Below are 20,734 nucleotides of genomic sequence, written 5' to 3' on the forward strand. Positions count from 1 at the left end.
AGTGTCTGCTTGCTGTAATTAACTTCCAGATATCTGCCTGTAATAAGAGACCATTACCAAGCCATGCATTTCTGATAAAGTTCTTGTATCTTATAGACTAGAGAAGAAGACAAGAATCATGATGGCAAAATGGACCAATTACATTTTAAATTAGAGCTTCCTCTACAATCTACAGAACAAGTACTTGCTGTCCAGCTAATTCTGACTTTCTCCTACCAATTACATGTGAGTAGCTCAGATTCTGTTAATGTAGGTGGCCCTATCGCAATGCTATTTGAGTGCCCAGTGTGACATTCCTGTAGCAATAATGTAATAGATAATAAAAAAGATCATTATTTACATTTTTATTAAGTCTGCTGTATGTCAGGACTAACTAAATCAATGTTTGATTTTTCTCCCTACTTTCCAAACAAAGGGACATCACCTTTGGTTACTCCTGACTGAGCTTTATGGTGCGTATGTCACCAGACTGCTAGAACTCTCCAAGGCAGTAGTACAGTGCAGGGGACAGAAAGAATGCATGGCACTGTGTGAATGCCAGTGTAGCTATGGGGTTCTGGTGGGCACTGAGAATATGCAAGAGTTTGTTAGAAAAGGATGCTACATACTTACATTCCCTTATCTTCTTGCCATATCTAGTGAAATGTCAGCCTCTAGGGGTGACAGTGGCAGCCATTTTAGCAGATATTCTTACCACTTTTTCATATGTTCTTAGATTTTAGAGCCAAGTGTCCATTGTGATCTACTTGAACCTCCTGCATATCACAGTCCAGAAAAAAAAGAGATCTCTCGTTTCTCTAGTTGCACCTGTTCCTGCACATGCACCTCTCCTGAAATGGGAGAACAAGCTTTGGCAACTTGCTGGAACTAATCCTTAGATCAGGTGAAGGCTACACCTGCCACAGTGAGGTTTCAGTAGGTGTTAAGATGAGGAATAATTGTAAAGCATTGTGTTGGACACAAGACGACACAGGAAATGGCATATTTTGTTAGGGATAGGTCAGATTTTGTTTTTTTCTGGTGCTTATTGCCAACTGCAGAGAAGAAGACTTAAGCTTGCGTAGCAGCGCGGCCTGGGAGTCCTTTACCATAACTTTATATTTCCTTATTTTCAGCGGTTTAAGTATAGGTGCGCTACCAGTCAACCTTAATTGTATGTTAACAAAGGTTGGGGGGTTTGGGGCAATTATTAATATGTGGAAGGTTCTGAAATTCTTTGTGCTTTGCCCTTATAATAAATTAGTGTAGGAATCTTCCAGTAGGTTACATGGCCAAAAAGGGCCAAGGAGCCATCTACTTCAGCTCACCCTTTGGGTAGGAATTCCTGCTTCTCAGCATGCATATCCCATGATGAGCATTTTTAAAGTATTTATCTCAGATGAATTTACATTTGCTTAATCATTGGGTTTCCACTATGTCAGATGGCCAAATGTTTGTCTTTTTCATCAGCTATAAAATGTTGGATTCCCTGGTGTGACGTAGAATTCTGTGGGGCTTCTATAAACTAGTTTGAGTAGCAGTTAAGGTAGTTAACTTCTAATAAACAAATAAACACATTCATATAGTTTTCTGTAAGGCATTTGAGTTGGTACTTCATGACATTTTGATTAAAAAACTAAAATGATATAAAATGAACCATGGCACACAGTAAATGGATTAAAATCTGGCTAACTGATAGGATTCAAAATGTAATTGTGAACAGGGAATTGTCATTGAGCGGGTGTGTTTCCAGTAAAGTCCCGCAGGGATCGGTTCTTGTCTACACGCTATTTAATATTTTTTTTTTTATCAATGATCTTAAAGAAAACATCATCACTGATAAAGTTTTCAGATGAGACAAAAATTGAGGGAGCAGTAAATAATAAAGGGGACAGGTAACTGATTCAGAGCGATCTGGATCACTTGGTAAACTGGGTGCAAGCAAACAGGATATGTTTTAATATGGCTAAATGTAAATGTATTCATCTAGGAACAAAGAGTGAAGACCATACTTACAGGATGGGGGACTCTATCCTGGGAATTGTGACTCTGAAAGAGATTTGAGGGTCATGGTGGATAATAAGCTGGAAATAAGCTCCAAATGTGACACTGTGGCCAAATCTGCTAATGTGATCCTGGGGTGCATAAAGAGAGGAATCTCGAGTAGGAGTAGAGAGGTTATTGTACCTTTGTATTTGGCACTGATGTGACTGCTGAAATGCTGTGGCCAGTTCTGGTGCCCACAATTCAGGAAGGATGTTGATAAATTGGAGAGGGTTCAGAGAAGAACCCAATGATTAAAGAATTAGAAAATGTACCATATAGTGCCAGATTCAAAGAGTTCAGTCTATTTAGTTTATCAAAGAGAAGGTTAAGGGGTGACTTAATTACAGTCTATAAGCATCTACCCGGAGAACAAATATTTAATAATGGGTTCTTCAATCTAGCAGAAGAAGGTACAACACAATCCAGTGGCTGAAAGGTGAAGCTAGACAAATTCAGACTGGAAATAAGGTGTAATTTTTTAATAGTGAGGGTAATTAACCATTGGACCAATTTACCAAGGGTCATGGTAAATTCTTCCTCCCTGACCATTTTAAATCAAGATTGGATGTTTTTTTTCTAAAAGATATGCTGTAGAAACTATTTGGGGGGAAGTTCTATGGACTGTGTTTATACAGGAGGTCAGACTAAAAGATGATCACAGTGGTCCCTTCTGACCTTGGAATCTCTGAAGCCTCATGTCTAAAATTATCTGACACTAAAATTTAAGAGCTAAGAAGATGTAAAATAAAACCCATACAGAAATTCTCTAGACTTATAAAGGTAGAAGATTTTTTGGAAAGTTTCCCTATATTCAGTTGTATCTACTGTTCACTGTTTCAGAGGATGTCAACATTTGTGATGCAGAGCATGGCTTTTATCCAGTCGTCCTCCCCTATTCCAGGGTCCCAGCTTTATGTGAACGGAGACCTGAAATTGCACCAGAGGCAGTCACTTAGCCATTGTGGAGTAGACATCAGATACAATGTGAGGAGAACCTGTCTCCCTTTTTCTTCTCATTACCCTTTCTGCATCAGTGATGACCAGAATTACCCCTACCCAGAATTTCTAAACTAAGGTGTGATTGCTGAGCTGGAGGGTGGGAGAAGGTCCTGTGGCTGCCAAGCCATTCAGACCAAGGACTGGGATTATTTATCTTTACAGACAGAACCACTTTGTGTAAAAAAATTGGGTAAAAGCAGCTTTCTGGAGAGTGGGGCATGAAGGTTTTATATTGGCATTAAAGTATCACCTTGTGTAACAGGTATCTGTGATCAATGGCACCAGCCCTTTTGCAAGTGACTACGATCTCACTAACATCATTGCAGCATATCAAGATAGAAATGGTAAGTCTGAACTAATGGCTACCAATCCCAGGACAGTTTATATGTGACTACATATAACAATGTTTGGTGGCTGTTCTCTGAGGATTTGTGTTTTCGGTATCAGTTTGAAAGGCCCCTTAAGGACTTTCATTCTTTTTTCATTGCAGTAACAACAGTTCTTTCTGATTCCAACCCTGTTTGGCTGGTAGGAAGAGCAGCAGATGCACCATTTGTGATTAATGCCACTATCCGTTACCCAGTGGAAGTTATTTTATATCCTTTAGCAGTTGTGTGAACTCCAGTGAGGTAACAAGGTATTTAACAATGTTCTGCACTTAAAATACAGTGTCTGTCCCATTTCATCTGTATGTAATATCAAAGGAGTGGAAAGGTTACTAAACTTTTCTTGGTAAATATGCAGATCCTAAGGTGCAGCAACTTGTGCTTGGAACATTAATGCAGTTTTAGAAACCTGTTCTAGCTCTGTTATGGCTCCATCTTCTAGTGGTTCTCTTATGAAAAGGATGTTCAATTCCCTTAGTCCAATTTTTTTTTCTCGATTTATTTCTAACCTCTTCCTTCTCTAGATATACATACATACATACATACATCTATTCAGTTGTGCTGCATTTAATTTTAAGTTTTCAAGTTTTGTTGGTGTAATAGAAGTTTCAGATGCTTCTTATGTAATGCTCCTTGACTCTTACTACATATCAGCCAGGTTTCTGGGAAATGATCAAATTTGCCTGGATCCAGTATGTTAGTATCCTACTTATCTTTCTTTGGGTGTTTGACAGGATAAAAATCTTCGTGTTCCAGAATCAGGTGCTGACCACAATACCAGTGTTGCCAGTTTCCTCTTATAAACAGCACCAGTCCTGAGAAAATACCTGAAATGACTTTAAAGAGACTTAGGATAAGAGAGTCTACTTAATTTTCATTCTCTTTAGAATTCTCGTATTTCTGAAGATGGGGAACTTCGTAAGTTACATTCTGGATCATGTTCTGTTAATGCTACAACAGACTAGAGTGTCTGGACATTTTTATTTCTTTGTATTTAGTAGCCCTCATGTTGCTGTGAGAGAGCACTGCTTTGGGATTGTGTGCTCTCACGTTTTTGACAGTTCAAGAAGAATGTTATCTTTTGCAATATGACTGCATTTCAAAAGCCATGCAAGCCAACATGGCACCTGTTCTGCTGAAATCTATACCACCTTTGGCTGATCAGATATGCTTTTAATTTGGCTAAAATACACAATATAATAATTGAAAGCCACATGGTAACAATAATTGTGTAAACTACTTGTACTGTCTTAGTTTTGTATATAAGGGCACCACTAATCAGTTCTGAAAACTGAAGTTCTATCAAGCCTTTCAGTGTGTTGAGGAGTGGGAATGGGAGGGGAGAGATTTTAAAAGAATGGGGAAGAGGCAAAGGCACACTTCCCAAGAGTTTGTGGTTCCACGTATGCTTTCATTGACCTGGTACATGTTCCAAAATCATGAACAGGCAACAGTCCTGTCACTTTCTGTGTTGCTCCTTTGTTTTGAGGACAGAATGTTAACATGATGTGAATTAGGTTTTATTAAATGCCAGATATTTTGAAAATGCAATATTAGGTGTCATTTTTTCATTGGATGATGGGCAGACTTAAAGTTGATGTGGGAACATTAATGATCATTTTGGGACTTTATTATTTATTTGTATTACCGTAGCACCTAGTCATAGACCAGGACCCTATTGTGGTTGGTGCTGTACAAGCACAGGACAAAAGGACTGTCCCTAACCAAAAGTACAATTTAAAGTATGATAATTGACAAATGGATACTAACAGATAGATGAATGCAAGGAAACAGTGAGACTGTACTGGCCAGCATGATAGGCAGTGGTAGCAGTTCACCAACAGTGCAGCCATTGTTTGTTTGTTGGCATCATGGCAAAGGAGAGTCTTTTAAGGAGGAAGTTAAAAGCGGTTAATGGGGTAGCTTTATGACTGTTTACTGGAGGCATCTCTCAAGCATGAGGAACATCATGGGGTGGGGAGAGCACGAAGGTGTTTGCCTGAAAATGTAACAAGTGGCGATGGAGGGAGGTATAATTGGCCAATTAGAGGAGACAGTCAACATCTTGATCGCGAATTAGAAATGATAGCTAGGATGAGCATAGGCCATTAAAAGCCTTGAAAGTGAATATAAGCAGCTTATGTTTGGTGCAATAGAGAAGGGGGAGTCAGTGGAGGGATTCAAAGAGAGTAGTTACAGGGTCAAAGCATCAGCATTCTGAATGGAGATGAGCAGGGCAAGATTGCATTTGTCAAGGCCAGAGGAAAGGATGTTTCAGTAATCAAGATGCAGGACTGGATAAGAGTTTTAGCTGTGTGAATCGATAAGAAAGACCATATGTTAGATGTTATGCAGAAAGAATCAGCAAGACTTAGATATAGCCTGGATTTGAGGACTTAGAGAGGTCTGAGTGGAGAGGAGAATGAGGGTGGAATACTGGTTCTGCACTTTGGCTAGCAAAAGGGTATCCGAGAACCTGACATACCAGGGTACAATCCAGACTAAAGAGCAGGTATGTCACCCTTTCCCTGCACTCTTGGGTAATGTCTTGCTGAAGTAGTTCCCACCTGGGCCACTCTCAAACAGCCTTCCAGCATGCAAGCCACCCCCTGAGTGTCTGTCTGTAACAGCAGCCTGCCAGCCACACTTGGGTTACATTCTGGCTCTCACCAGCCTTGGATGTACTGCAGGGTGACCCCAACACACCCTGTCCCAGATTTCTCCCCCAGAAATATGTCCTGTACTCTCCAGCCCTCTCCTGGACAGTACAAAATATTTTAAGTCCAGAAATACTATATCAGCTTATTATCTCAAATGGTTATCAGGCACTTCAGTTTAAACACACTGGATTAGATAAAGCAGTAAACCAAGTTTATTAACTGCAAAGAGGTAGATTTTAAGTGAGTGTAAGTAATGAGGCATATACAAGAAAAACAAAGATAAGATGTTTAATAAAACCTAACTAATAAACTGTATCAGATTCAAGCAAAGTTTCTTACCACATGCTTTCAGCAGTCTTTCTGACCAGAACATGTCGGTCAGGATCCCTCCCCCAGAGACGAACAAATACTTCCTTTGTTGTTTCAGGTGGAGTGAATGCAATGGGCAGGAAGAGAGAGGGGGGTGTCTTAGGGTGTTTGACCCTCCTTTTTATAGTTTCAGTTCCTCTCTTGAAAAACATTTCCAGCTGGGCACTAGGAGACAGCCTATGTGGAAGGATGTTCCCTGATGGGTTTTTCTTACCTGTATGAGTTTTCTTTGTTTCCCTTCCTGCTTGATGACTGTTTACTACTTAAATGCAAATTAAGCAGAACAGACATTCCTTTGTTTAGGACAGATGTTTGCCAACCTCAGTTTGGGCAGGGCTGTTCGGCTTGGAACATGTGTTAAGAACATCATACAGGGAAATCTTACATCTTTACATACAGTGTTGCCACACAGTATCAGAACAATAGTGCCCAGCACATTATGAGTTTCAAATGATACCTTAAAAGACATGCTTCATGCAAAAATTATTACAATAGTGTGTAGGGTTGAACACGGCTATATTCTGTCATACTGGAAAAGGGATTCAGTGGAGTGCTAAGTTAGGCTGAAGTCAGGCTGGAGAGGGTCTAGGATGGAATTGGAGGAAAGGAATTTCAGACAGTGATTGTAAACTGTTACCTATCAGCTCTGTGTTCTTGGGGAACCAGGGTGCAGTACCCAGCCTGCCTAACTCACAAAAGACCTTCCTCCCCCCACAGCCTCTCTTGAACCAAAGCCGATCAGAAGAAAGATTTACAAAAAGCAATGAAAAGGCAGTGGGAGACACACCTAAACCCCTCCGGACAAGGGTAACAGGATTACAGAAACTCCCCTAGCCTCATTTGCATCTAAGGTGGGACAGGGAGGCATCCCCATTAGCGAACAGAGATTCCAAGGCAAAAACCACATGGAACTCTGGGACCAGAAAAGCAGGGAAGCACTGCATGATGGGGGATCTCTGCTCCAGATGTTAATGAACCCATGCCTGCACACACCCAGCTCAGTGGTTATCAGACCAATTCTAGTAATCTTCTATTGGTATCTAAAATACTGAAACTGTGTAACTGCATTGTGAGCTCCCTGGAAGGAACACCACCCATAGCCAGGAATGATCAGTTCCTATTGTCTAGCCTGAACAAAACAACTTTGGTATACTCCCTTACAGGGCCGGCTCTAGGTTTTTTGCTGCCCCAAGCAAAAAAAATTTTGGCTGCCCGCCCCAGCCCTGGGCTCTCATCCTCCCCGCCACCCCAGCCCTGGGCTCTTCTACCCCCCCCCCCCCCGCACTCCCTGCCGCCCCGGCACTGGGCTCTCCACCCCGCACCCCTGGGCTCCCCCCCACCAGTGCTGACTCCACCCGCTCTCCCCTCGCCTCCAGCTGGTCCGGTGCTGGCAGGGTCAGGGTAAGCAGAGGGGCTTCCGGGCCGCGCCTCAGCCCAGGGTCCCTCCAGCCAGGGCTCCCGCCTCCAGGACCGTCCGGGACCCAAGAGGGCAGAGCCGTTGGATCACCCGGCAGAGGGCTGAGGAGCTGAGGCAGGGTAGCCCCAAAGGAAGCGGAGCCCCGGAGAGCGGGACGCGGGCCCTGCACGGCAGCGCCCCGCCCTCTATGGCCCCGCTGCTGCTGCCACTTCTGGCCTCCCTGCCGCAGTCCCTGGGCGGCTCGGGCTGCTTCGCCCAGCCCCGGCTGCGGCGCTGGGGGGCGGCTCCATGTGCCCCCTGGAGTGGCCCCCAGCCCGAGTGTCCCCCGCTCAGAACCGGCCTGGCCCAGCCACAAGGTGTGGTGTTGCTCTCCCGCGGCGCGAAGCGCAGCGGCCCCAGGGCACCCCACATGCACGACACACTGCTGATGCCAGGGCCGGCTCTAGGCTTTTGCCACCAGAAGAAAAAGGAAAAAAAAAAGACGTCCAGAATGCTGCCCTTGAAAATATGCCGCCCCAAGCACGTGCTTGGTTTGCTGGTGTCTAGAGCCGGCCCTGCTCCCTTAGGCCATCAGTTTACCCATAAACAGATCTCGTATTTGCCCTTGAACCATTGTTCTTTCCCTACAAAAATCCCTACCCATGCTCAAGTAAGTGTTCTGATGCCTGGATCCAAAATCTGCATCAGTTCCATTGGAACTTCTTCATCTCCTGACTGATCGTGCTGGGGGCTCTGCCTGTCTCCAGCACTCCGGACCCTCAGCTACCACCACCTCTCTCTCTCTCGCCTTCTGACCCTGACTTGTGTGATCAGTTATAGTTTTCTAAATCTGACTTTTATAATCAAATTTAAGTTAGATTTAATATTATAACTGTTTTGTTTGTTTGGCTTCCCTTTGGTTATTACCTGGCAATAAATAACTTTATGGTTAAGCTGGCTGCTTCTCCCCCCTCCCGGATGTTTTTTGGCTTCCTCATTCGCGCTGCAGCAACGCTCCTCGTACCTAAGCTAAAGATCCCTGCAGCGCCCAAAAATCCTGTGGGTTTGCTCATCAAGTGGGTTACTACCAGAACAATTGTAACGTGAAAGTAGGGATAGGGATGTGCTGAACCTGGGGCATATGAGGGTGGCAGCTTGAAAGTGCTGCTCGACCCAGCCTGCTCAGGCGTATTCTATTCCAGTGCGGTACCCATGGCATATTAGAGTGACAACTTGGAGGTGCTGTTCGACCCAGCCTACTGAGTCCAGGGACAGATAAGGGGTCAGCTTGCGAGTGCAGATTAACCCGGTCCACTCCTACGCACTCTGTTAATGTGTATGGGTGTCTGTTCATCTGATTCTGGGGTTGGAAGAACCCAGCCCTGGGGAACCTAGGTCCTGCAGGATAGCTTCATTGGGAGGGAACTTGCAGAAGTAGAGCTCTGTATGAGAACACAAGTGACACAAGCAGTACATTGATAGAATTACAGAACCTCCCCCCCCCCAGAAGAGTAACCATAATAAATGAGCGTACCCCAAAGTAACGGGCAAATCTGGTAACAAAACAGTGCTTTCAGTGAGCTTTGAGGTGAAAAGGAGAGGGGAAATGGGGCAAGTAAAGGGGTTAGAGGAGGAGAGGCAAGTGGGGTCAAGGCTGTTTATTTTTATTTATTAAAGATGAGACTAAAGTGTACTTGTATTATAAGGTGAGTGAGAGATTAAGGAGAAGAGTAAGGTAGCAGATGGAAGGGGACATGAGGGAGTTTAGGAGATGGGCTGGAGTCACTGGGGAAAGTAGAGAGGTTAGAGGAGGAGAGCAGATGAGAAATTTCTCTGTCTATGACCTGGGAGAGGGAGACAAGAGTTGTAGGGGATCATACATCGCATCTTATTTTGCCAGTTTTCTCTTGGAAGAAATCAGCAAGATTCTATGCAGAGAGAGAAATGGAGGCAGGAGTGAAGCATGGAGAGAATCAACAACCATATCGATGGCAGGGAGGAATGGACTGAGAGCGGACAAGAAGTTAGTGCTGATGGACTGGAAGTCACAGAAAGTCAGAGTGATGGTGTGTGAGGAAGGGGGGAGATGGGTGGTGCAGCAAGAGGCCACATGGCTGGAGAGGGAGGATCTCAGCAGCAGAGGGACTGGAGAGAGAGCAGTGCTTGGTGAAGACCATGTCAAGTGAACAACTTTTGGTGAGTGGGAGAACTGAACCGGGGCTGCTTGGTCTTCCCTGCTTGCAGAGCTGTCCCTAGGGTATGGCTAATCAGAGCGACTGCCCCAGGCCCCGCACTTTGTGAGGAGGTGGATGGGGAGGTGATGCAGGAGGTGGGCGGGGGGGGTGAGCGAGGAGAAGCCCCCCACCAACCTCCCTCTTCCCCCAGCACCTTCTGCCTGCCGGCAGGCCCCACCAATCAGCACCTCCTCCTCCCTCCCAGCACCTACCACTGATCAGCTGTTTCGTCTGAAGGTGCTGGGTGGGAGGGGGGAGGAGCAAGGGCGCCGTGCGCTCTGGGGAGAGGGTGGAAAGGGGCGGGGGTGGAGCCTTGGGGAAAGGGATGGAGTGGGGTTGGTGCCTGGGCGGAGATGGGGGGAGCACCTCCTGGCAGATATAAACTCGGCGCCTATGTCCTGGGTCCTACACCCTCTAGGGATGCCCCTGCCTACTTGGTCTCCTCTTAGTTCTCAGCTTCTTCTGGGCTACCTGTAAGTCTCTCTGCTTTGGGATAGAGCACTGAGTCCTCTCAGAGTCTCAGTTTCTCTGGACTACCTTCCTGCGTTCCCTGCTTTGGCAGAGAGCCTTGACTCCCAGGCTGCTTCAGTGAAGTCCCCTGCTTTTTCCAGACCCTACTTCAGGGCCTCCATGTGGTTTCTCTACCAAACTCTGTTCTCTGCCTTTTTATGAGTCCCAGATGCTGATCAGGCTGTCCCCTGGCCTCAGTAGGTATGTTTGTGACAGTGCACCCCATAAGGCTTCATGGAACTATGCTTATGAATGTATATATATATATGACATAACTGGAATATGTTTTATGCTACATATGCCATGTAACATAACTCTGTAAAGGTTATGATCTACTGAATCTATTCATCCTATTTGTATGCATGTGTCATTGTTGTATTCAAAGTTAGGAATATTGGCTGTGTACTTGCTTGATTTCTAAGTAGTCTTAGTAAAGCATTTGGTCAGCTTCTTGGGAAAGGAATGTGCAAATTAAGTGCCCAATCAAGAAACACTTAAAGGACAATGAATCTTGGAAGGCTCCAATCCACATAAGAAGTCTACCTGAGGATGTTCACGGTAGCATGTAAACAATGGCTGCTGCCTGTAAAAACTGAGTCACGCATGGACATGTGACTTGCCCATGTGACTCCAAAACTCCATCTTGGAGCTGGACTTTGCATAGGAGAGAGGAGGGGGTCTCCACCCACAAGAGAAAGTCTATTTAAACCCCTGGGAGACCCCTCCATTTTGTCTTCAGCTGGCTAAAAAGATAGCCTCTCCACCCCCAGGGATACCTGAAAGAAACTGGAACAAAGGACAGTAACTAAGGAAACTTACTGGAACACTACTGAGGGTGAGATTTTGTTTGTATTCAGTTTTCTTACTGTATTAGACTCAGACTTGCATGTTTTATTTTATTTTACTTGGTAATTCACTTTGTTCTTTTGATCCCAAAGGACCAGCTACACTCCTAGGTCAATATATAACTTAGATCTTACCCAAAAATTACGCTGATGCCAGTCCTTTAGTATTTAAAATTTTAAAGTTTATTTATAAAAAGAAAGAAAGGTGAGTTAAAATTGATTAACGGTATTAAATACATACTGTAACTTGCAAAGTTTTTGGTTTAGGCTTGTAGCAATGATGGAATAAACTGCTGCCTTGATAAGTTTCTGGTTGCTTTCAAATCATTGGAAGGACCTCAGTCCCTTAGGGCTGGTCCCCACTTAGTCCGGACTTAGGACTAAGGTACGCAAATTCAGCTACGTTAATAACTTAGCTGAATTCGAAGTACCTTAGTCCGGACTTACCGCGGTCCAGACGCGGCCGGAAGTCTGCCCCCGTCGACGCCGCGTACTCCTCTCGGCGAGCTGGAGTACCGGCGCCGACTGTGAGCACTTCCGGGATCGATCCGGGATCGATTTATCGCGTCTTAACCAGACGCGATAAACCGATCCCAGAACATCGATGGCGTGCCGCCGGACCAGCCGGTAAGTGAAGACTAGGCCTTAGTTAGAATGCTTCCATTAGTATAAGTTCATAGTTTAGAGGTTTGAGCAGGAAAGAGGCAAAATGGAGGTGTTTCCAGGACCTTTTATAGCTTCTGCCATGTGGAGGGAAACCCATTGTTTTAAACAAAGTCCTTAGCACAGCTAGTGGAAAATTACAGGTAAAAGATGGGAGTTTTGAGTGACATGGGCAAGTCACCTGTCATGCCTGATTTTGCTTAGTTATAGCAGGAAGCCATTACCTATACTTCAGACAGTACATTTGCAGGACAGTCCATTCAGTGTAGATGGGCGTCTCCCATAGTCCATTGTTAGTTAACTGTTTCTTGATGAGCCATTTAATTTGAATAGTCCCTCCAAGATGTGCAAGCTAAATACCGTGTGGGGCATTACTCCAGGAGCAAACATTTGAAATTCAGGTATAGAGCCAATACTTATAACTTCAAATACAAAAATGATACATGCATGCAGATAGCATAATCATAACCTTTTCATAGACATCTTACATGCCACATTTTGAATCAGATTTGTTGCAAATAAATAACAGTGGCTGCACCAATGATCGATATGGTCATATTTTAATCAGATAACGTCTCAGCTTGGACAGGATGTTTCCACTTGTACAGAGCCCTACTCCACCATGGAGACTGAACTTAGGGTATGTTTACACTATGAAATTAGGTCGAATTTATAGAAGCCGGTTTTATAGATATCGGTTTTATACAGTCGATTGTGTGTGTCCCCACATAAAATGCTCTAAGTGCATGAAGTCGGCGGACCGCGTCCACAGTACCAAGGCTAGTGTCGACTTCCGGAGCGTTGCACTGTGGGTAGCTATCCCACAGTTCCCGCAGTCTCTGCCGCCCATTGGAATTCTGGGTTGAGATCCCAATGCCTGATGATGCAAAAACAGTGTTGCGGGGGGTTCTGGGTACATGTCGTCAGGCCCTTCCCCCGCCGTCAGAGCAACGGCAGACAATAGATTCGCGCCTTTTTACCTGGGTTACCTGTGCAGACAACATACCACGGCAAGCGTGGAGCCCGCTCAGCTTAGCTCAGCGTCACCATATGTCTTCTGGGTGCTGGCAGACGTGGTACTGCATTGCTACACAGCAGCAGCTAATTGCCTTTTGGCAGTAGACGGTGCAGCATGACTGGTAGCCCTCATCGGCTATCTGGGTGCTGGCAGACGTGGGGCTGCATTGCTACACAGCAGCAGGTCCTTGTCTTTTAGCAATGGATGGTGTATTATGATTGGTATCTGTCGTCGTCGTACTCCTCAGTGACTACAATCAGAGGCACCCGGGAAAATTCTTCAGCAGATTCCTCTAAGAAATACTGCACCAAACTTTCCACTCTGGGCATCTGATTCTTGACGATGATGGCTATCAATCGTAGTACATCATTTTCTGCCAAGCACCCAGAAGATGCCGATGGCTATCAGTCATGCTGCACCGTCTGCTGCCAGCTTAAGATGTAAAAAATAGATGGACCAGATTTGTTCTGTATTCATTTGCTTCCCCCTCCCTCTGTGAAATCAATGGCCTGCTAAACCCAGGGTTTTGAGTTCAATCTTTGGGGGGGGCCATTCTGTGTGACAGTTGTTTGTTTTTCTCCCTGATGCACAGCCACCTTTGTTGATTTTAATTCCCTGTACCTGTACGCCATGTCATCAGTCGCCCCTCCCTCCGTCAGTTTCACACCTTTTTTCAGACCAGACGCCATAGCACTGGGATCATGGAGCCCACTCAGATCACCGCGGCAATTATGAACACCACGCGCATTGTCCTGAAGTATATGCAGAGCCAGGACATACCAAAGCAAAACCAGGACCAGCCAAGGAGGTGATTGCAACGCGGCGACGAGAGTGATGAGGAAATTGACATGGACATAGACCTCTCACAAAGTACGGGCCCCAGCAATGTGCAAATCATGGTGTTACTGGGGCAGGTTCATGGCATGGAATGCCGATTCTGGGTCCGGGAAACAAGTACAGACTGGTGGGACCGCATCGTGTTGCAGGTGTGGGACGATTCCCAGTGGCTGTGAAACTTTCGCATGCGTAAGGGCACTTTCATGGAACTTTGTGACTTGCTTTCCCCTGCCCTGAAGCGCCAGAATACCAGGATGAGAGCAGCCCTCACAGTTGAGAAGCGAGTGACAATAGCCCTGTGGAAGCTTGCAACGCCAGACAGCTACCGGTCAGTCGGGAATCAATTTGGAGTGGGCAAATCTACTGTGGGGGCTGCTGTGATTCAAGTTGCCAGGGCAATCAAAGACCTGGTGATATCAAGGGTAGTGACTCTGGGAAACATGCAGGTCATAGTGGATGGCTTTGCTGCAATGGGATTCCCAAACTGTGGTGGGGCGATAGATGGAACCCATATCCCTATCTTGGCACCGGAGCACCAAGCCACCGAGTACGTAAACCGCAAGGTGTACTTTTCAATGCTGCTGCAAGCCCTGGTGGATCACAAGGGACGTTTCACTAACATCAACGTGGGATGGCCGGGAAAGGTACATGATGCTCGCGTCTTCAGGCACTCTGGTCTGTTTCGAAAGCTGGAGGAAGGGACTTTCTTCCCGGACCAGAAAATAACCGTTGGGGATGTTGAAATGCCTATCGTTATCCTTGGGGACCCAGCCTACCCCTTAATGCCATGGCTCATGAAGCCGTACACAGGCAGCCTGGACAGTAGTCAGGACCTGTTCAACTATAGGCTGAGCAAGTGCCGAATGGTGGTGGAATGTGCATTTGGACGTTTAAAAGCGCGCTGGCGCAGCTTACTGACTCGGATAGACCTCAGCGAAACCAATATCCACATTGTTATTGCTGCTTGCTGTGCGCTCCACAATATCTATGAGAGTAAGGGGGAGACATTTATGGCGGGGTGGGAGGTTGAGGCAAATCGCCTGGCCACTGATTACGCGCAGCCAGACACCAGGGTGGTTAGAAGAGTACAGCAGGGCGCGGTGCGCATCAGAGAAGCTTTGAAAACCAGTTTTGTGACTGGCCAGGCTACGATGTGAAACTTCTGTTTGTTTCTCCTTGATGAACACTCTTCCCCCTCACCCCCCCCCAGTTCACTCTACTTCCCTGTAAACCAACCACCCCACCCTCCCCTACCCCCATTCGAGCACTGCTTGCAGAGGCAATAAAGTCATTGTTACTTCTCATTCATGCATTCTTTATTAATTCCTCACACAACTAGGGGGATAATTGCCAAGGTAGCCCGGGATGGATGGGGGAGGAGGGAAGGAAAAGGACACACTGCAGTTTAAAATTTTAAAACTTTAACACTTATTGAAGGCCAGCCTTCCAATGCTCGGGCAATCATCTGGGGTGGAGTGACTGGGTGGCTGGAGGCTCCCCCACCATGTTCTTGGGCATCTGGGTGAGGAGGCAATGAGACTTGGGGAGGAGGGCTGTTGGTTACACAGGGGCTGCAGTGGTGGTCTCTGCTCCTGCTGCCTTTCCTGCAGCTCAACCATACGCTGGAGCATATCAGTTTGATGCTCCAGCAGCCAGAGCATCGACTCTTGCCTTCTGTCTGCAAGCTGACACCACCTATCATCTTCAGCCCGCCACTTGCTCTGTTCAGCCCGCGATTCATCCCGCCACCTCTCCTCTTGTTCATATTGTGCTTTTTTGCACTGTGACATTGACTGCCTCCACGCATTCTGCTGTGCTCTTTCAGCGAGGGAGGACATCTGGAGTTCTGTGAACATATCAGTCCGAGTCCGCCATTTTCTCCTTCAAATCTTCACTAGCCTCTGCGAAGGAGAAACATTTGCAGCTGGTGGAGGAGAAGGGAGAGGTGGTTAAAAAAAGACACATTTTAGAGAACAATGGGTACACCCTTTCACATTAAATTTTGCTGTTCACATTACACAGCACATGTGCTTTCGTTACAAGGTCGCATTTTTCCTCTTATATTGAGGGCCTGCCGGTTTGGTGTGAGAGATCACTCACGCAGTGCCAGAGAACAGAATTCGGCTTGCAGGCAGTCATGGTAAGCCACAGTCTTTTGGCTTTTTTAACCTTCATAACATGTGGGAATGGTTTCAAACCACAGCGCCCTCATTTCCCATACCAAGGACCCATTGGGTTGGCCATTTAAAATGGGTTTGCAGTGTAAAAGGAGGGGCTGGGGTTTCCGGGTTAACATGCAGCACCAACCCAACTACCCCCCCCCACACACACACCCAATTCTCTGGGATGATCACTTCACGCCTCCCCCCCACTGCGTGGCTAACAGCGGGGAACATTTCTGTTCAGCCGAGCAGGAACGGGCACCTCTGAATGTCCCCTTAATAAAATCATCCCCTTTCAACCAGGTGACTGTGAATGATATCACTCTCCTGAGGATAACAAAGAGAGATAAGGAATGGATGTTGTCTGCATGCCAGCAAACACCGGGACCATACGCTGCCATGCTTTGTTATGCAATGATTCCAGACTACGTGCTACTGGCCTGGCGTGGTAAAGTGAGGGCATTAATATCACATCCTTCATATACAGAGTTTTTTTACGCAGATAAAGTCTTTCTTTGTTCCCATTAAAGGTTTCTTACAAAAGTGGTCTCCTCTTATATCAATTTATATACCGATGTTCTTCCCAAAGCCTCATGGTAATAAGGGAGAGGAGTTACTGCACACTCTAGACAGAAGAACTTTAGTGTTTTGGTCTTTGTCTCAATTGTTTTTTGCATTTGAGGACAGAATGAAGGGCAGTCCATTTTCTACACAAAGGATTTTTCCATGGATAGCCGGTTGTATTCACCTGTGTTGCCAATTGGCTAACATGGAACTGCTGGACAGAGTATTGGGTCATTTAGCTAGATCCCAAGCGGCTTCTGTGGCACTTCTGGCTCATGTGCCCATATTAGATGTTTGGCAAGTGGCAACCTGTTCTTCCTATCACAAGTTTGCTTCCCACTATACAATCTCAACAATCTAGAGATGATGCTAAATTTGGACGAGTGGGTCCTCCAGTCCTTGTTCAAATAGACCGTGAACCCACTTCCAAATGGGATTGCTTGTGAGTCAATTCCAGTAGAATGGATGTATGCAATCACTTGAAGAAAAAACAGGAGTGTTGCACATGTCCATTCCATGACCCACCCTCCTTCCCCTCTCTTTCAGAGTAATCCCAATGGGAAGGAACTGAGGGGGTCTGGGGCAGCTCAGCCCTTTATGCCTATGCAACGTGCACAAGACAGCAGAGGGTGCTCGGGCCACTCTGACAGGTTCTGCTAAGAGTAAAAACTCTGACAACTCTATACTGGAGCACGCAAACACCTACAGTGGAATGGGCATATGAAATACATCTCGAAGAACAACAGTTACAGAAAGCTTAATCACCGTTTTTAACAAAAGGTGGAGAAACTGACTAGGGGAGAGGCTGTTCTAGATTTAATTCTAACAAACAGCAAGGAACTGGTTGATAATTTGAATAAAGACAATGGACTTCAAAAAGGCAGACTTTAGCAAACTCAGAGAATTGGTAGATCCCATGGGAAGCAAGTGTAAAGGGGAAAAAAGAGTTTAGGAATGTTGGGAGTTGTTTATAGAGATATTATTAAGGGAACAAGAGCAAACTATCCCAATGCCTTGGAAAGATAGGAGGTATGGTAAGAAACCACCCTGGCTTAATCAGGAGATCATCAAGGAGCTGACACTCAAAAAAGAATCCCACAAAAAGTGGACACTAGGTTAAATTGTGAAGGATGCATTTTAAAAAACAACACAAGCATGTAGAGATAGAAGTAGAAAGGCAGGCACAAAACGAGATTAAACTAGCTAGGGACATAAAGGGTAACAAGAAAATGTTTACAACTACATGAGAAGCAAGATGAAGGACAGTATAGGCCCATTACTCAATGAGGTGGGAAAGATAATAATAGAAAATGCAACAATGCCCAATGACACATCAACACATCCTCTTCCCCTGCTCCCCAGGCAGTGGCAGATTTAGAGTTAGTGGGGCTCTGTGTGCAGCTTCATTTTGGGCCCCCACCCTCAGGACCCAGCCAAGAAAAGAACATTCTCTCATCTCCTCCCCCCCTCCATTTTTCATTCTTTTTCTCTTCATCCTTCTCTTATAAGTAATGGGAAGTAAATGAAAATAAAGTGAGGTACCTTGATTGGAGCAGGAGGTTGGGGTGCAAGTGACCGACACCCCCCCCTCTGGCAGCGGCTTCTAGGTGGTGGGGACCACAGGGGGTTTCCGCATGCCCCTCTCCGCAGGTGCCACTCCTGCAGCTCCCATTGGGCACAGTTCCCAGCCAATGGGAGCTGCGGAGTCGGTGCTCAGGGCAGGGGCAGCCCATGGAGACACCCCCCCCCCGGGGCTGCAGGGACATGCCCTCCGCTTCCAGGAGCAGCACGGAGGAAGGGAGGCAGAGCGGGCAGGGAGATGCCCTAGCCCTGCTGCTGGCACGTCTCTGTGCCTCTTGGGGGAGGGGAGCAGTGGGTCGCTGTGAGCTGCTCAGGGTGGGGGCAGCACACGGAGCCAGGGACACGCAGAGACGTGCCAGCAGCCGACCCCTTCTGGGAGCCACTCGGGGCCACTGACCATGGCATGCAGGCAGACTGCTTGCCTAAACCCTGCTGCGCCGCTGGCCGGACTCGGGGATAGGTTGTCAAATGAAATTTGTCCTCAATTTTGGGGGCCCTGTACCAGCGCATGGTTTGTTTCATGGTAAATCTGCCCCTGTCCCCAGAAGTACCACTGGAACAACGTGGTTCCTCCTGCATCATGCCTGTGGGTGTGGGATAAGATCCTCCGGGAATTCCAACAGTGCTCTTCCACCCCATGTTGGAGCCCCCCCCCTTCTCTTTCCCAGGGTTCTCCCCAGCCTGGCTCCTTTCAGCTCCCTGCCTGCCCTGCGTTTCTCCCCAGCCCCGCTCCTTCCCTTTGCCCCATGGTTCTCTCCAGAGGCCAGCCCCATTCCTCCCCTCCCCAGCCTGCCCCGTCCCTTCTCTCCCCTCTCCGCCTGTCCCGTGGATCTCCTCCCCCCTTCCCCCGCCTGCCCTATGGCTTTCCCCAGCCCCGCTCCTTCCCCCACCCCGCCTGCCCCGTGGCTCTCCTCATCCCCTTCTTTCCACTCTCCCTCCCGCCACCTGCCCCGCTCCGGAGCCGTTTGTCGCGTTCACACATAAAGAATCAGGACACGATCGTCAGGGGCCAAGCTGGCGCGGACAGGAGGGGCCGAGCGACCCCCCTCTTCGCCCCCGCGCGTCTGACTCCCCGGGACCCCTGCTCCCGCTCCACGGGGGGTGCTGCCTGCGGACCGGCCCCTTCCCGGCTCCTCCCGCCGCGCTGGGGCTCGGCCACGTCTGAAAGCGGCTCATTGTCTGCGCGTCCCGCTCGGCGGCGTCTCCAGCGAGCGGAGGAAGCGGCTGCAGGTACCGGCTGGGCTTGGCGGGGGTCGCTACGTGGGAAGTTCGCTGGTTCCTAGGTGGGAGCTCGCCGCGCGCTCCCTGTATTCGAGTTCCATTCTGGGCTCGCCCCATAGCCACTCCATCCCCCTGGCGAGACCCGCCTGACTCTCCCAGAGCCCGGCTCCCCTGCCGGCCTGGGCAGTAGGACTGGCCCCCAGGGAGCTGCCACCCCTCCTCCCCCCAGCAGCGGCTCCTAGCTCCAAGCCCCCACTGGCACTTGGGGCCAAAGGGGAGCGGAGAGGACGGGCTGGGGTCAGGGCTCTCAGGGGTTGTTCCCGTTTCTCCATGTAGCGTTGTTGTAGCTCTGTGGGCCGCAGGATGTTGGCGAGACAAGGTGGGTGAGGCCGGGAATGTGTTGGATTGGACCAGCTTCTGTAGGGAGAGAGACCAGCTTTCTAGCTCTTCCTCAGGTCTCTGTGACTTGGCACAACTTGCTTGTGCCTTGATTCACTGTCTGTAAAATGGGGATAATGATCCTGTCCTAGTTTGTCCTGGGGGTTGTGAGGCTAAATTGATTAATGTCTGAAATGCTTTGTGGTCCTCAAGAGTGAGGTGCTGTGAAGTGCCAAGTATAATAGTAGTGCTGACAGGGACCAGCTAGTACACCTTGTTGGAGTAATATGGGTCTCTGCTAGGAAGCTTGGAGGAGGCTTTTTTAAAAGGGTTGAAGCGCAACTACTGCCTGTGATTTATTTACGAATTCTAATGAGAAAACGATGGGAATGAAATTAAAAACTGACAGAGAGATGGGAAGCATTGGTGTTTCGGCACAGCTGCCTAATCTGTAGCAAAACACCACGTAGGAACTCTCTTACTGAAATCTGAACTGGCACAGGCACTCCTTCACCGTTCCAATAAAGCAGATTGACTCTTGTCTGCTTTCTGTCTCTATTGCTATTCACAATCTTTCTCAAACCCTTACCATAGCCAAAGGAACAATTTCCCCAAACTCATGCCATACATTTGCTAGTTTTGCCCACCTGTATCTGGGGAGTCAGCATGGTCTGGTTCAGTGGTCCCCAAACTTTTTCTGTCATGCCCCCTTACCTGTTATGGAATTTGTCTCTCCCTCCCTCAGGGCCGTGGTTCATAGAATCATAGAATATCAGGGTTGGAAGGGTCCTCAGGAGGTCATTTAGTCCAACCCCCTGCTCAAAGCAGTTCCAATTCCCAACTAAATCATCCCAGCCAGGGCTTTGTCAAGCCTGACCTTAAAAAC

General features: G+C 47.3%; 2 protein-coding genes across 12 annotated transcripts in view; both read left to right on the plus strand.

Moving 5' to 3' along the window:
* Window positions 1-15,246, plus strand: part of TMEM231 (transmembrane protein 231) — a 40,877-nt gene extending 25,631 nt beyond the window's left edge. For 4 of the 7 annotated variants that reach the window (XM_065567733.1, XM_024101935.3, XM_042856981.2 and 1 more), the window contains exons 3-7: window positions 97-225; window positions 2,866-3,009; window positions 3,287-3,368; window positions 3,515-3,620; window positions 4,058-4,961. In XM_065567733.1, the coding sequence (XP_065423805.1) occupies window positions 97-225; window positions 2,866-3,009; window positions 3,287-3,368; window positions 3,515-3,620; window positions 4,058-4,229 (633 nt within the window). In that variant the 3' untranslated portion in view covers window positions 4,230-4,961. Of the gene's footprint in view, window positions 1-96; window positions 226-2,865; window positions 3,010-3,286; window positions 3,369-3,514; window positions 3,662-4,057; window positions 4,962-13,697 lie in introns of those variants that run through there. The other 3 variants (XM_065567732.1, XM_065567731.1, XM_065567730.1) reach the window with 3 other exon arrangements.
* A 4,093-nt stretch (window positions 15,247-19,339) lies between these two features.
* Window positions 19,340-20,734, plus strand: part of LOC101937890 (carbohydrate sulfotransferase 5) — a 31,559-nt gene continuing 30,164 nt past the window's right edge. The window contains exon 1 of one of the 5 annotated variants that reach the window (XM_065567717.1): window positions 19,340-19,479. The gene's annotated coding sequence lies outside the window, so the exon portion shown is untranslated. Of the gene's footprint in view, window positions 19,533-20,734 lie in introns of all 5 variants that reach the window. The other 4 variants (XM_065567718.1, XM_065567722.1, XM_065567721.1 and 1 more) reach the window with 4 other exon arrangements.

The sequence above is a fragment of the Chrysemys picta genome, chromosome 14 (assembly GCF_011386835.1).
Source record: "Chrysemys picta bellii isolate R12L10 chromosome 14, ASM1138683v2, whole genome shotgun sequence".
In the NCBI taxonomy this organism is placed as follows: domain Eukaryota; kingdom Metazoa; phylum Chordata; order Testudines; family Emydidae; genus Chrysemys; species Chrysemys picta.